General features: G+C 44.1%; 1 protein-coding gene across 1 annotated transcript in view; it reads left to right on the forward strand.

Moving 5' to 3' along the window:
* Positions 1–11,690, forward strand: part of Bend7 (BEN domain containing 7) — an 81,530-nt gene extending 69,840 nt beyond the window's left edge. Inside the window, exons 7-8 of the mRNA XM_013349031.2 lie at positions 6,192–6,245; positions 9,528–11,690. Coding sequence (XP_013204485.1) covers positions 6,192–6,245; positions 9,528–9,589 — 116 coding nt within the window. The 3' untranslated portion in view covers positions 9,590–11,690. The remainder of the gene's footprint in view (positions 1–6,191; positions 6,246–9,527) is intronic.
* Positions 11,691–12,829: the final 1,139 nt, after the last annotated feature.

Consider the following 12,829-nt stretch of genomic DNA (forward strand, 5'->3'; position numbering starts at 1 on the left):
TCTAGGGCGTTGCGGTAGCCTTTGTCTCTGGAAGGACGTTTTCTATGGAATGTGCTCTGGTTTTGAAAGTTGTCTTAAGATTGAATAGTAGAAATTATGTCATCCATTTGCTTTTAATAGTACAAGAGGAAAGGATCGCTACGCACACCTGTAGTCTAACGTGTCTCACGTGTAGGTAGTCTTCTGTGGTTCGCTTTTATCTGACTATTGATTTCTGTTTGTTTATACCTGCCTAATTGCTCAAAGTCTAAAGGGGGCAGGAGCAGCAGGCTGATGCACGCCTTTAATTCCAGCACTTGAGATAGAGACAGATCTCAGTGAGTTTAAGGCTAGCCTGGTCTACAAAGTAGGTTCCAGGACAACCTGTTCTACATAGTGAGTTCCAGGACAGCCAGGGTGACGTGGAGAGACCCTGTTTCAAAAATCCAAAAAAAGCAAAAGTCATCCGGTCAGAAACACCACATCAAGTTGGAAGGAATTTAAGGTGTGTGTATGTGTTTCTGTGTATGCGTGCGTGCGTGCATGTGGGCGTGTTTAAAACTTGAGAGTTAGCTTGGCAGTTATTTTTCTAGGCAAAGATAATACCAGTTAAATTGTGACTATATAGATTTGGTCATCAAAGTCTCAGCCTCGAGAATCTACCATCTTGCCAGTTATAAATCCCTTTGGGGTCAATTTTCTCCTGTCATTCGAGAATAGTTATCTCTACTAGATCACAAATCTCTAGGTCTTATTTCTAAATTTCATGTAAATTAGTATATCTGTTATAAAAAAAAATATGGAGATTCCTCAAAAACAATAAAAAATAGGGCCTCAGGGAGATAGCTCTGTTGGTAATGTGTTTACCTTGAAAGCACTAGGAGTTAAATTCCCAGAATCCATGTAAGAAAATAAATAAATATAAAGCATGTCCTTGTAATCTCTGCGCTGTATCTGTAGGGCAGGCTGGGAAACCATCTTAGCACACTTGATGAGTTCCAAGCCAGTGAGAGACTGGTTTTTTTCTAGTCAAAATATGAAATCCTGAAGAATACTGCCATTTTCTCTCTGAAGGTACCAATATTTATGCCGTTCCCTCCAGACCCATGGGGCAGCAGTGTCCCTGGACTCTGTCCTCAGGACTCCTCATGTCGCTGTATGACCACCTCTGACAATCCCCCTAATTCTGCTCTATTGGCACCTCTCTCATTCCGTTCTCCATTCCGGCTGTTATACTTCCTCCCTGTCTCCTTTCTTCTCTCATCCACCCCCCAAGATTCAGTCTCATTTCTCGCAACTATCTGGAAAATAGGAAATTAACTTCTACTAACATGACTTTCACTCGCTCGAGTACTTCAGTGTCCTCTGCTCCTTCCCTAAGTTACATCACAGAAGCCCCCTCTGCTGTATGACCTTATACCCTCTCCCACTCCTGGAAGGGTTAAGGTAGGAATAAAGAGGAAAAAGCAAACTCAGAGTTGAAAGATCCATGTGACCCATTAGGCTTACCCAGTGTTAGTCCTGACTGAGAGCAGTGATGTGTCAACTCAGTGTTTTAGGCAAGGTAGGTCTCAAGCCTTAGACCTGAGTGGTTCCTGTGCCAGGTTGGCTTGTGTTTCCTAGATGCTGCCTTAAATGGCTCAGCTGATGGATATGTAAGGACTTCCATCCATATACTTGGTCATCTGAAAGGAGAAGTTGTTGGCCCAAAATACAAAGACTCCAGAGAGTCAGAATTGAAAGAGATATAAACACGTCATGAGGAAGAGATATAAATCTAGCATCAACAAGCTAAAGCAAAGACAGAGGTGTGGTGATCCACGAGTCAGCCCCCTTACTACTTCTCCCAGATGTGCACCGACTTTGAACTACCCCAGGCAGGCCAACAGATACCTGCACATGTGGCTGCCGCCTTCCTATTTCCTTGGCACCGGTGGATCTGACAGGAAACTGTGAGAATTGTGTCAGTCCTTGAGGTTTTAAGGAGAAGGAACTGTGTGGCCCCAGACTAGTGATGCTCCTAGTTATAACACTACAGGGACAGCCTGGAAAAGGACAGGGCTTCCATGTACCAGGGCCTGCTCCTCTGGAGGAAAGAGAGTCCTGTAGGACCTAAACTTTTAAGTTTCTAAGAGACTCTTTCAAGGTAGAAGTCATAGAAAGTCAGGCTACTGGAGGAGATCTTCATAACGGAAAAGAGAGACACAGCCTTGCAAGGCCACAAGACGAAAATAGTTTAAATATCACTTTTCTAAGCTTCCACCATGTTACCTGCACGGGCTTTGCCATCACTGCCACAGAATGCATGGCAAAGGCAGTGGTTCATGGTTTGACGAGATGTAGATCACCTTGATGAGAACGGCGACTCTGATGGCAGGAACACAGAACTGGGACTCCTCATCTCAGATCTCTGCGAAACCAGGCCCAGGCTCTAGCCCATCGCTACCGCCAGTCACCTACTTCTCCAGCCAGGCCTCCTAAAGATTCCACAGCCTCTCAAAAGCCCTACCGGCTAGGATCAAGTATTCAGACACAGGAGGCCAATCCTGGGCAGGGGACTGCAGACCTTAATCCTTCTGTTGATGTTGAGTCTAGGGTCAAGGGTCCTGGTCTCTCTTACCATTTCCCTCCTCACTCCAGCACACACACATTTGCACACAGAAGGGACGTGCCTCTGCCTTCCCCTCCATCCTTACTCCAAACTGGGCAGTGACTATTTCTTAAGCATGCCAGCATTTCTGTTGACAATTTGCATCCTAAATGTTTACACCCACACCTCTTTCTCCAGAAAGACGCCCACTGTTGTCCCCTTTCCTGGGGAAGTCCTTCACTGCTTAGCCCAGGAGACTGGCGTGACAGCAGACATTAGGGTGTGACTTTTGATCAGCAGGTTTGAGCACATTCTCCACTGGACAACTGTAATGTGTTGAGTAGACTATTGTAACCACCAAGGAAGGTGCCCTAAGAAAGAACATACAGGTCAAGCTAGAGCAAAAGGATGGCACCCAGCCATGGCAGACAGAGTTTGTCTCTGTGTGTGAAACACTGGTACGCTGCCTTCTCAATAGCTCAAAGCTGAGACTCCAGCAAACAGAAATGAGAGCCACTTGCCTTTCCTGAATGAGGCCAGGATCTATAATGTCACAGGCTCTGGGGCTTTTCATCTTGATTATTTTCCATCAAAATGATAATGCAGTGTGTTAAAGGTATTCCACCACCACCTCCACAGTCTTGTTTATCATCCTTGGCTCCGTTCCTAGAACTAGGTCCAGACTCTGACTGGACACAGCTAATCAGCTCACCACTTAGGGAAACCTGCCCTGACTGTAGGAGAAAGCCGTGTTCCACACATTGGAAAGGTCGTTATGCAAATCCAAACAAATTCATTTGGGGCTCTCATCACATGTAATAATTTTTTTCTATAACTAGAATTCCATTCCTGGTGTGGATTTTTATCATTTTTATTAGATTACTTCTTCAGAACTGAAATCACAATTTATTGTTTGTGTTAGATCCAGAAGTAAAGCTGTCACTGCTACTAAATTTTTATTGGACTTGCTCAGTGTTTTCCAAATTTTACAACTTGATCATCGCCAGAGAAGAGAGGCTGAGAGCTTGTTGTTACTGACGGGTGTTATAATTAACATCCGGATGTTCTTCACCATGACACTTGCCCTACACATGCAGCCAGCATATACGAACTTAGATAGTTTACATATATTTGGGTTATATGTTCTGACAAAATACATAGTTTACATATGTCAGAATATATAACCTAAATATACATAAACTATGTTTGTTCTATCCTGACAGAAGCACATGACCATGTAGGTCCACATATAAAAAGTATATGTTGGGCTGGAGAGATGGCTCACTGGTTAAGAGCACTGGCTGCTCTTCCAAAGGTCCTGAGTTCAGTTCCCAGCAACTACATCATGGCTCACAAAAAATATGGGTAGGAGCTGCAGAGATGACTCAGCAATTAAGACCATCGCTGTTTTTCCAGAGCACCAGCACCTACCTAGTGGCTCACAACAGGCCATAACTCCAATTCCAGGAGATCCAGTCCCCTCTTCTGACCTTCACAGGCCCCAGTAAGGGTAGCTGAGTTACAAAGGGAAGGGTCGCCTCAGACCCAAACTAGTTTTTGTTAACACTAAATAAAAAGCAGACATGTATAAGGTAGAAGAAATTACTAAAATATAAAATGAACTAGAATTTGAAGATTTTTAAAAATTAGCATATAAGATCACATGGGATATATGTGTATTATTAATAGCAAGAGCTTGAGAGTCCAGACTCAAAGCCCGTTCTTATCTTGGCACTGTGACTTACTAGCCATAATTTCATTTCTCCAGCTCTGATTCCTAGTGTATTAAACCAAGCATAGTATCAGACATACCCAGAAGACCTTCTATCAGTCAGATGACAAATTGCACACAAAGTGCTCAATAAAAAGTATTTAGTGAGTGGTGGTGGCCATTTATTATTACTGAAGAATTTCAGCCCTGGTAATAAGACAATTGCCATGTAAGCCATCTGCCTTTCAGATTCATTGAAACCGGTCAGAAGGAAGTGGTGACTTTTAAATATAAAAGCCGTGCATTCGCTGTTTTTTAATATATAAAGTTCTTTTCAAAGTCATAAGAACCAAGCTAAGGAAATAGATCCATAGGGAAAGCATTTGCCGCACACACAGGAAACGGGGTTTGGCTCCCCAGCACCTTATAATGCAGCCAGGTGTACTGGTGTGCATCTGTAACCCCAGCCCTCGGATGCTGGTAGAGACAGGCAGATCCCCGGGCTCACAGACTGGCCAGTCTAGCTGAAACTGCAGGTTCAGTTGGAGGACATATCCCAGAAAATAATGTAGAGAATGATAGATGAAGACCCCTGACAAGGACCTGCTACCTCCGTGTGTGCATACACGTACGTGGGCGTGTGCAAGGGCATGTATGCACATGTGTGCACGTACACAGAGTCCAACCAGAGTACCTAATGCCTTTTATCTAGAGAATTTTAGTACATCTTACAGGTTTCCTGTAAATCACCTTCCCCGACTCTGTCCTGCCATTTATCTTTTTGTCGTACTATTAACGCTTATCAACATCATTTGTAATAGTCTCTATTCCAATCAAAATTGGCTGGGACTTTTCCATCTCTTCTGTTTTCTTTCTGTGCTGAGTCACATGGGCCAGCAGACACTGATGCCAGATCTACCCACCTAAGAACAGGATATTCAAGGCTAAACTAGAGGCAGAAAGCTTGGAACATTTCTGATTGTGTCTGTCCCTGGTCATGTTTAAAGCACCAACGGCAAAAATGAGAATATAGCATTGTGTTGGTTTTTCCACCATCTCCACACTGCAAGGTGGAGCAAAAGGCTAGCAAGGCATACAAGTGCAGGCAGCAGGAACTTCGGGTGGGGAAAGGATGCCACCAGGATTATCCCAGTAGCCATATGTGAATGTTTCCTCTGTCCCTAGCATGTTAGGGGAGGCTCACTCCCTTGAGTTACCAGGAGACTTATGAACAGCCTCTTTTTACATTTAGTAGGTGTGTGTGTGTGTGTGTGTGTGTGTCTGTGTCTGAAGGATCAGGCTTTGCAGAACCATTAAGGAGACTGAAACACATCAGAAGAGTAAGGTTTGCATTTAAAATCACAAAAGAGAGGAATCTTTTGGGGAAAAAAAAAAGTATGTATTTTCTGTCCGTGGTTTCCTTCCTGACTAAATGGATCCGGGAGTTAGACCAGCAGCTCCGGAGCCAGGCCTCTCCAAAGGAAAGTTCATTCTAAGGATTTCCAGTACGAGTGGCTCAGGGTGCGGATGGGGCAGGGTGTGAGAAGTACAGTTCTATAGCCAGAAGTGACTTATGTGCGTCAGGGTGTGGCTGAGCAGTCTATCCCACTGCTGGGAGAGATTTAAGCTCATGAAAATAAGACAAAATGAAATCACCTTTGACTGACAAAATGAGGTCAAGAGAGTTTTCAAGTTTTAATACAGGAAGGTTGACTTCCTGTCATAATCATCCAAAAGAAATCGTGTTTAAATAATGATGCTAAACCTGAAATGTGAACCAAGTGAAGGGAACGGAGAAAGAAAGATGAGAGCCACTGTGTACACTGGAGTCTCTTTAATTGTGTTCCTGTATCCAGCAAAATGAATGTGCTCCCACAACTAATGAGATTTGTGTTTTATGTTTGTAACCAGCAGAGGCAGCTGACGGTGATGAAAAACTGGACGGCATTTCTCTACCACCTACAGGTAAGACACATTTACATTTCATCACCCGCTGCAAGGAAACATTTGCATTGAAAATGCTTTCACCATTAGGGATGCAGGTGCTTGAGCAAGCTGCTTCTGTAATAGACCCGGGCCCTCACACTCCCCGGTTTCTTGGGGGGCCTAGGTTCAGAGCTGTTTTTACATTGGCTATGAAAAGAAACATTTTCTCTCACACCCTATTTCATATTCATAAAAATCTCAGAAGTGCAAATCCTTAGAAGTTAGAATCGCAACATGCTGCTTCACCGAGCCTTTAGACATTAAAAGACACTTTTCATATAAACGACATTTGGCTTTAACCCAGGATTGTCAACTTTGTGTGACCAAATTCAGGCCCATCTTGTCTTACTCCATCAAAAGGCCTTTGAGAGCCTGGCGGTGGTGGCGCACGCCTTTAATCCCAGCACTCGGGAGGCAGAGGCAGGCGGATCTCTGGGAGTTCGAGGCCAGCCTGGTCTACAAGAGCTAGTTCCAGGACAGGAACCAAGAGCTACGGAGAAACCCTGTCTCGAAAAATAAAAAAAAAAAAAAAGGCCTTTGAGAGGCATGCGCCAGCACTCTTAGTGATCGTGTGTTTTTAAGTGTGATTGAATAAGCCAGCCCACCAGTGTGAAACACACTCCTGGTGTCAGATCAGCAAATGAGGTGGAACACTGAAGTATCCTCTGCACAACTGTGTTCAGCTGTGGGCTTGATTGTGACCTCATCACAAGACTCGGTGTCATGCCTCTGATCCTGACCTCTGCCTGTGTATGAGCTCACACCCGAGAGGAGAGGAACAGGTGGCTGCTCAGTGAGCCATGTGTCAAACAACTTACCCCTCACTTGGTCTCAGGACTCCCTCCCTATTGGCTGCTCTTCAGAGATTCTCTGAAGATTCCATCCATAAAATCCAGACAGTCCAAAGAAACCTTGAACTACAAAAGCTCAAATCAGTGGAGCTTTGGAATTTTGTTTTGTTTTGTTTTGTTTCTTGTTTTTTCCCTGATCTGGGGCAGTGAGACTTGAATTAAATTGAAAAAATATGAATGGAGTATGCAGTATGTTTGCAGAAACTCTTGGTAGAGTCCCTAGTGGTCACATGGCCTAGATAACACACATCTCGGCGTTGTCATCAAAGAGAAGCTCCTAGGTAAACTTAGAGCCATGTAAATTATACCTTGCTTCTCTCCTTGAGCAGCCAAGTAACAGATCAATGGACAAGTGAAGGAAATGAGCCACCGTAGTACACAGAACATCTGCATATATCCAGTTCTTGTCATCTATAGTCGTTATGTTATGTTGTCTGTGTTTCCATACTTGTGAGTCAAGAGAGCTGAATGTGGGCTCTCTAGAGTTTGTTACCATCCTCTGAATAGCAGGACAACTCATAATGACAATACCTTTACCATCTTTGACCCATTCCCAGCAGATGAAGGAAATACTAATCAGAATGATGACATATGGTCTTGGGGAAGTCATACTTTTCTAGTTGACCCCTGGGCATCTGCGGCAGCTCTCTTCTGCTTCATGTCGTCTTCGGATGACCTGGTGGACTTTTGCTGTACTATTTGAAGACTGTGCCTCTTGCAGATGCACCTTTACATTTAACTATCTAAAGACTGAGCAGAGACATTTCAAGGGAAACGGCTGCCCAGGGATGCTAAAAGAGTTTTCCAGGACTGACAAACTGCAAAGGAATCTGAACATGAAAAGAACTTGGGAACTCATCTCGACCTATCCCTCCTTTGTATCCATCCCTTGTATTTTCCAGGGGAAAAAGCCTGAAACCCAAAAAACATTAAATGACATTCCCAAGATCTCACAGCTGGTGATGGCATGGCTGGCCCAGCCCCCTCAGTCCCAGTCATTATAGCATAGGGCTTTCTTATACCTGAGCCAAAGACAGCTTTTCTCTGTTTCTAAAGACCCTAAGAGACGATGGACGTGCAGTCCCCTTAGGGTGCCATTTCAGTGGCGCTCTCTTCACATTTACCATGTTTGGTATCAGTCTACCCAAAGTTCACTCCGGTTTAAACTCATTTCTTCAATTCCTTTCTTAAATTCTGCCTGCTTTGGGGTAATAAAGAAGAAAGTAGACTATTGCTAGCTGCAGACACAAACTTCTCAACAGCATGGTCTATCGTTTTTTTTAAAGTATTTCATTTTGGAAAAGGGGGAAAGAGGTCACAGATTGGTTCTCAATTTTTGATTATCAAATAATCTTGATAGCACGCTTCATGGTTGCCTTCTAAAGTAAAATCCCCAGCCTGACCGGCTCTTGGGTTGCCGTGTTGTTGCACATCACCCTTCCACATTGCTCTGACCCGGCCATGTAAAGCCGTGAACCCCATGTCTTGTGCACATAGTTGCAGTGACTCAGCCGCACTCAGCAGAATTGTGCAAAGAGCATGATTCGAACCACATCTCCAGCTCCTCATTTGTCTGAACTGACAAAAGTTGATCCTTTGTAAAGATTCAATGGTGCTTTTATTACTTTAAATGTCTTTTTGTTCCTTTAAATTTTGCATCAGGGAGAGACGAGGGAAGATCTCTGTGCCGCTGTGAACCTGAAAAAATCAGGGTAGAATTGCAGACAGTCATATGGCATTTGTTTCTCCCTACTACAGTTAAGCCTCAAAATGGGTCTCATGTAGCCTAGGCTTTGGCTACATCTCTTGCCCCACCTCCTGAGTTTTGGATCCATAGGCGTGGACTACCAGACCCTGCTGAGGTGTGCGACCTGTTCAGTGAGCTGTGTGAGCCGCAGTCAGCACCATCCCTGGTCTGCTGCACAGGTCCGGCATAGATGTGGAGGGAGCGTTCGATCAGGAACTGCTCTCAGAATCTGGGAACAGTTCACATTTAAAGAAAAAAATGTGTACAATCAAATCAAAGTAATTCCTTTGCAGTTTGAAGATGGAGCCTCTGGAGTTAATACTGTTTTCAGGTAAATCATATTTAGCTGTTTTTCTATTGCTGGACAATACATCACTAATGGTTATATATATATATATACACACACACACACACACACACACACACACACACACACATGGGCTTTCTCATTTTAAGAAAAATCACCAAAAATTCCTAATTCTTGGAATTATTCATTTAGCAAGACTAAGGCTTATGCTTAGTGACTTAAAGAACAGCACAGGTGTATACCCCACCCACAAACCCTTCAGTTGACTTTGCCCTTACCTGACCCTGGCCATGTGATAAAATGTACAGCTGTGCTTTGGAGAAACAGCCTCTCTCATTGTCTTGTCTCTGTTGTAGGTAATATATTTGTCACCAGGAGAGAGACCACGGAGGATCTGGATCCAGGCTCCATTGCCTAGACCTGCATTTTAGCATACTCTTCTTCCGTTTCCTCAAAGGTTCACGGAGCAGTTGAGGTTCCTGCAGTGTGGGTGTTCTGTGGTGGCTTGTCCTGTCTGAATCATTTCTTTGTAACATGTGGTATCACAACTCCAATTTGGCATCATATTTTCTTCAAAGAAATCATGCTTAGAATTGTTACCGTTCAAAAGTCCAGCGTGTGTGACCTGTCATAAAGAAGCAGTTCTCTTCCTGGTTTTATTCATTCATAATCTCTGTGTGAATACACAGTCTTCTTAAACGTATTTATTTTATTGTAAATTGCTTAGCTGCATGCAGAGGAGACCACTCTCTAGGACTGACAGAAGTTACAAAGTAGCAGCGCTAACTAACCCTTCAGCCTAGAGAAGGGGAGGTAGTTCCGGGAGATGGGGTGGCTCTGGCCTGGTCTGCGAAGTCACTTATGACCCCAGTCATAGTGACCTGAAACAGTCCTTCCGAACTGGAGTACAAATGATGACGTCATCTATGCATCAGTCATAGAACCCGAAACAGTTGTTCCTAACTGGAGTACATGATGTATGGATTCTTAGGAAATAAAGCACTTTTACGTAATTATGATGATGCAGTAACAAAAAACTTAACTCAGCACAACCAGACATCTGCTTAGGAGCCATCAAGCTTTTAAACATGGTTTAAACTGAGCAGCTTCGACCCTGTTTTCATATTCCTCCTATAGTTTATCTGGTCCCTCATACACCTGCCTTTTACTTTATGTAAAACTAAATATGAAAAAAAATCTGGGTTTATTTTAAAGAAATCTTTGCAGTATGGATATTGGCTTTACCTCCACGTGTTTCACTAATGAAATAATGCATTGAAATCAACATGTTTAGAGAACCTTGCGGCAAACCTTATTTATCATGTAAAGCAAATTAATTGCCTTGAATCTTGGGCACTTGACACAGAAGGCCAAAAATTGCCATAAAAAAGAAAGTAACAGTAGATGTACCAAACCCCAGGGATTAAAAACTGCCATGACAATAGCTTAGCCTTTTGCCTAGTGTTCCTGTCAACCACAGTTAGAGCCAACAGTTAGTGCTGCTGGGACTGCCTCGCCCTCTGCTCTGCCTGAGAGAACTGAGAAGTAGGTAAGGGGTTGCCTGGGAGCGGGTTTCCCTTCATGGCCAGCTGGACATAGAACCTGGACATCCAGTGTACCGTGTCACTTCCTACTGTAAGGACAGGAGGGCTAGGGCAGCACTCCCCCGAGACCGGCTGCTCAGTGAGGCGATCTGTGACATCCCTGGAATGTGACGACATGTGCTCTTAGGTGTTGCTCGTGGAGTCCTCTAGCAACTAGACGGCAACATCTCACGTGTGAACCTTTCTGTCTCTTCCTTTGGAGACTACGGATGGCTTGGAAATTATCCCCATCGACCCTTTCAGTTGCCGTTCTGTCCCCAGCCAGCCCTGATCCTTTTGTTTTACTGAGTGTTCTGATGAGCTGCAGATAAGCCAGGGCTTTCGTTTAATTGCAGCAGGTCCTGAAAAAAAGTCTTCTGCCTCCTAGAATGAAGTCCTCCTCAAGGGAACAGAAAGGCTGAATTAGTGCCCTTCACTCTATTAAATGGTGATGGATTTGTTTTTAGTACAGGGGGACCATATACTTATACTGTAGGCCTGTTCAGTACGCACTATAAACCTTCCAAAAGCACTTCCTTCCAAGCCTCGGCAGCTTGGAGTCTTCAATACTTGAGGAGGGTGGGAATCTTTCAGCTCGCAGACAGGCTCCGTGGATTCATAAAGTGGAAAGGCGGATCAGAACTGCAACAGTGAAATCATATTTTGTAAGTTTAAATTGTATTTGTGTTAACTTACTGTGACTACTGTTCGGCTTTGTTCAGAAACCCTTTTTATAGGCTTTCTTAGCAAAAAAAAAAAAAAGTCCATATCTATGGATGTGTCTCAATCTTGTGTACATATGTTTTATTAATATGTAAATATTCAGATTTTTAAATTACTATGTTCTTTTAAAAAGAATTCAATGTAAAGCTAGTTGTGAAAATGGTGTGTAACACTGTGTTGTGATATCAACTCCCAAGACGCCCTTTATGTCCATTCTGGAAAAATACAATAAATTACTTTAATTGAATGCATACGTGTCTTGCTTGCATCCCAGCCTTCTGTGTTCATGAAGTCTGTGCTGTTCATTAATTAAAGGGTATTTATGAATATTCTGATGCTTTTTTCTCAGGAATTCTGCCTCTGTGGAAAATTATGTTTACAAATAAAGCAAAGGGATTTCCAGCAGAGTGAGTGTCTGTAGACGCTGGAGTCGCAGCTCTGTCTGGCAGTGGATCAATAGCTACAGCAGGTCCCACAGAAACACTCGGGCATTAAGTGCTGAGATGCTCGAAGCCTAATTTTAAATGAATTAGGTAGCCTTATAATCTTTACTTAAAAGGTTAAGCCCTGCTTCTATGGAAACAACACACCAGAAGGCCAAATCAATCTTTTCTGATGTAAAGTGGCTGCTGAGGCCTAGGGTGCTGTTCTCTCCTTTCAGCACAGTGGGGCGCTGTGCCTCACTTGGTGCTGGCCCCCTGTGTTCCCAAGTGCATATTCAATCCCCTGCTCAGAGCTTGTGACACTCCCAGGCTGGAGTAGGCCGCCACTGGGGATTTACTTCAGGATCTGTTCCAACATGAGGGGTTTGAGCTTTTAGGACTGTAGTGGTAGCCTTGTGGCACAAGGAGTAGCTGTTGCTTAAGAACGCTGCCGGACCAGACAAAAGGAGGCAGCAGAAGAAGCTGTTTGCAAAAGGACATCTGCAGTCAACATAAATCTTCACACTCTTTTTCTTCCTATTTGAAGCCGGGAGCCTGCCACAAGTCATCCCATCCTGACATACACCCTCTCCTTTGTGAGCTCCTTGCATCCCTGAAAATGTTTGTTGAAGGATCCATGTGACGCCTTAGTGCCCAGGGCCACTGGGATGTACTGCTCTCCTAGGCTGGCAAGGCCTGGTGTTGTAGCAGGGGGGCCTCCAGTGGCCTCTCTCATCTGATGTGACCAGGGAGTGTCCACAGTAGGGGGATCCACCAGAGGGGGAAGCCCAACAAGGGCTTCAATTGTCTTCCTCCCGTGTCCCAGCCTTAGCAAGTGATGGACTGGTTCCGGGAGCTTATTGGCCGGCTGCACCTGCATTCCTCTCCACCATGTGACCAACACAACTAGGTCAGCCCCTGTGATGGCTT

Source organism: Microtus ochrogaster, chromosome 16, assembly GCF_000317375.1.
Source record: "Microtus ochrogaster isolate Prairie Vole_2 chromosome 16, MicOch1.0, whole genome shotgun sequence".
Lineage (NCBI taxonomy): Eukaryota > Metazoa > Chordata > Mammalia > Rodentia > Cricetidae > Microtus > Microtus ochrogaster.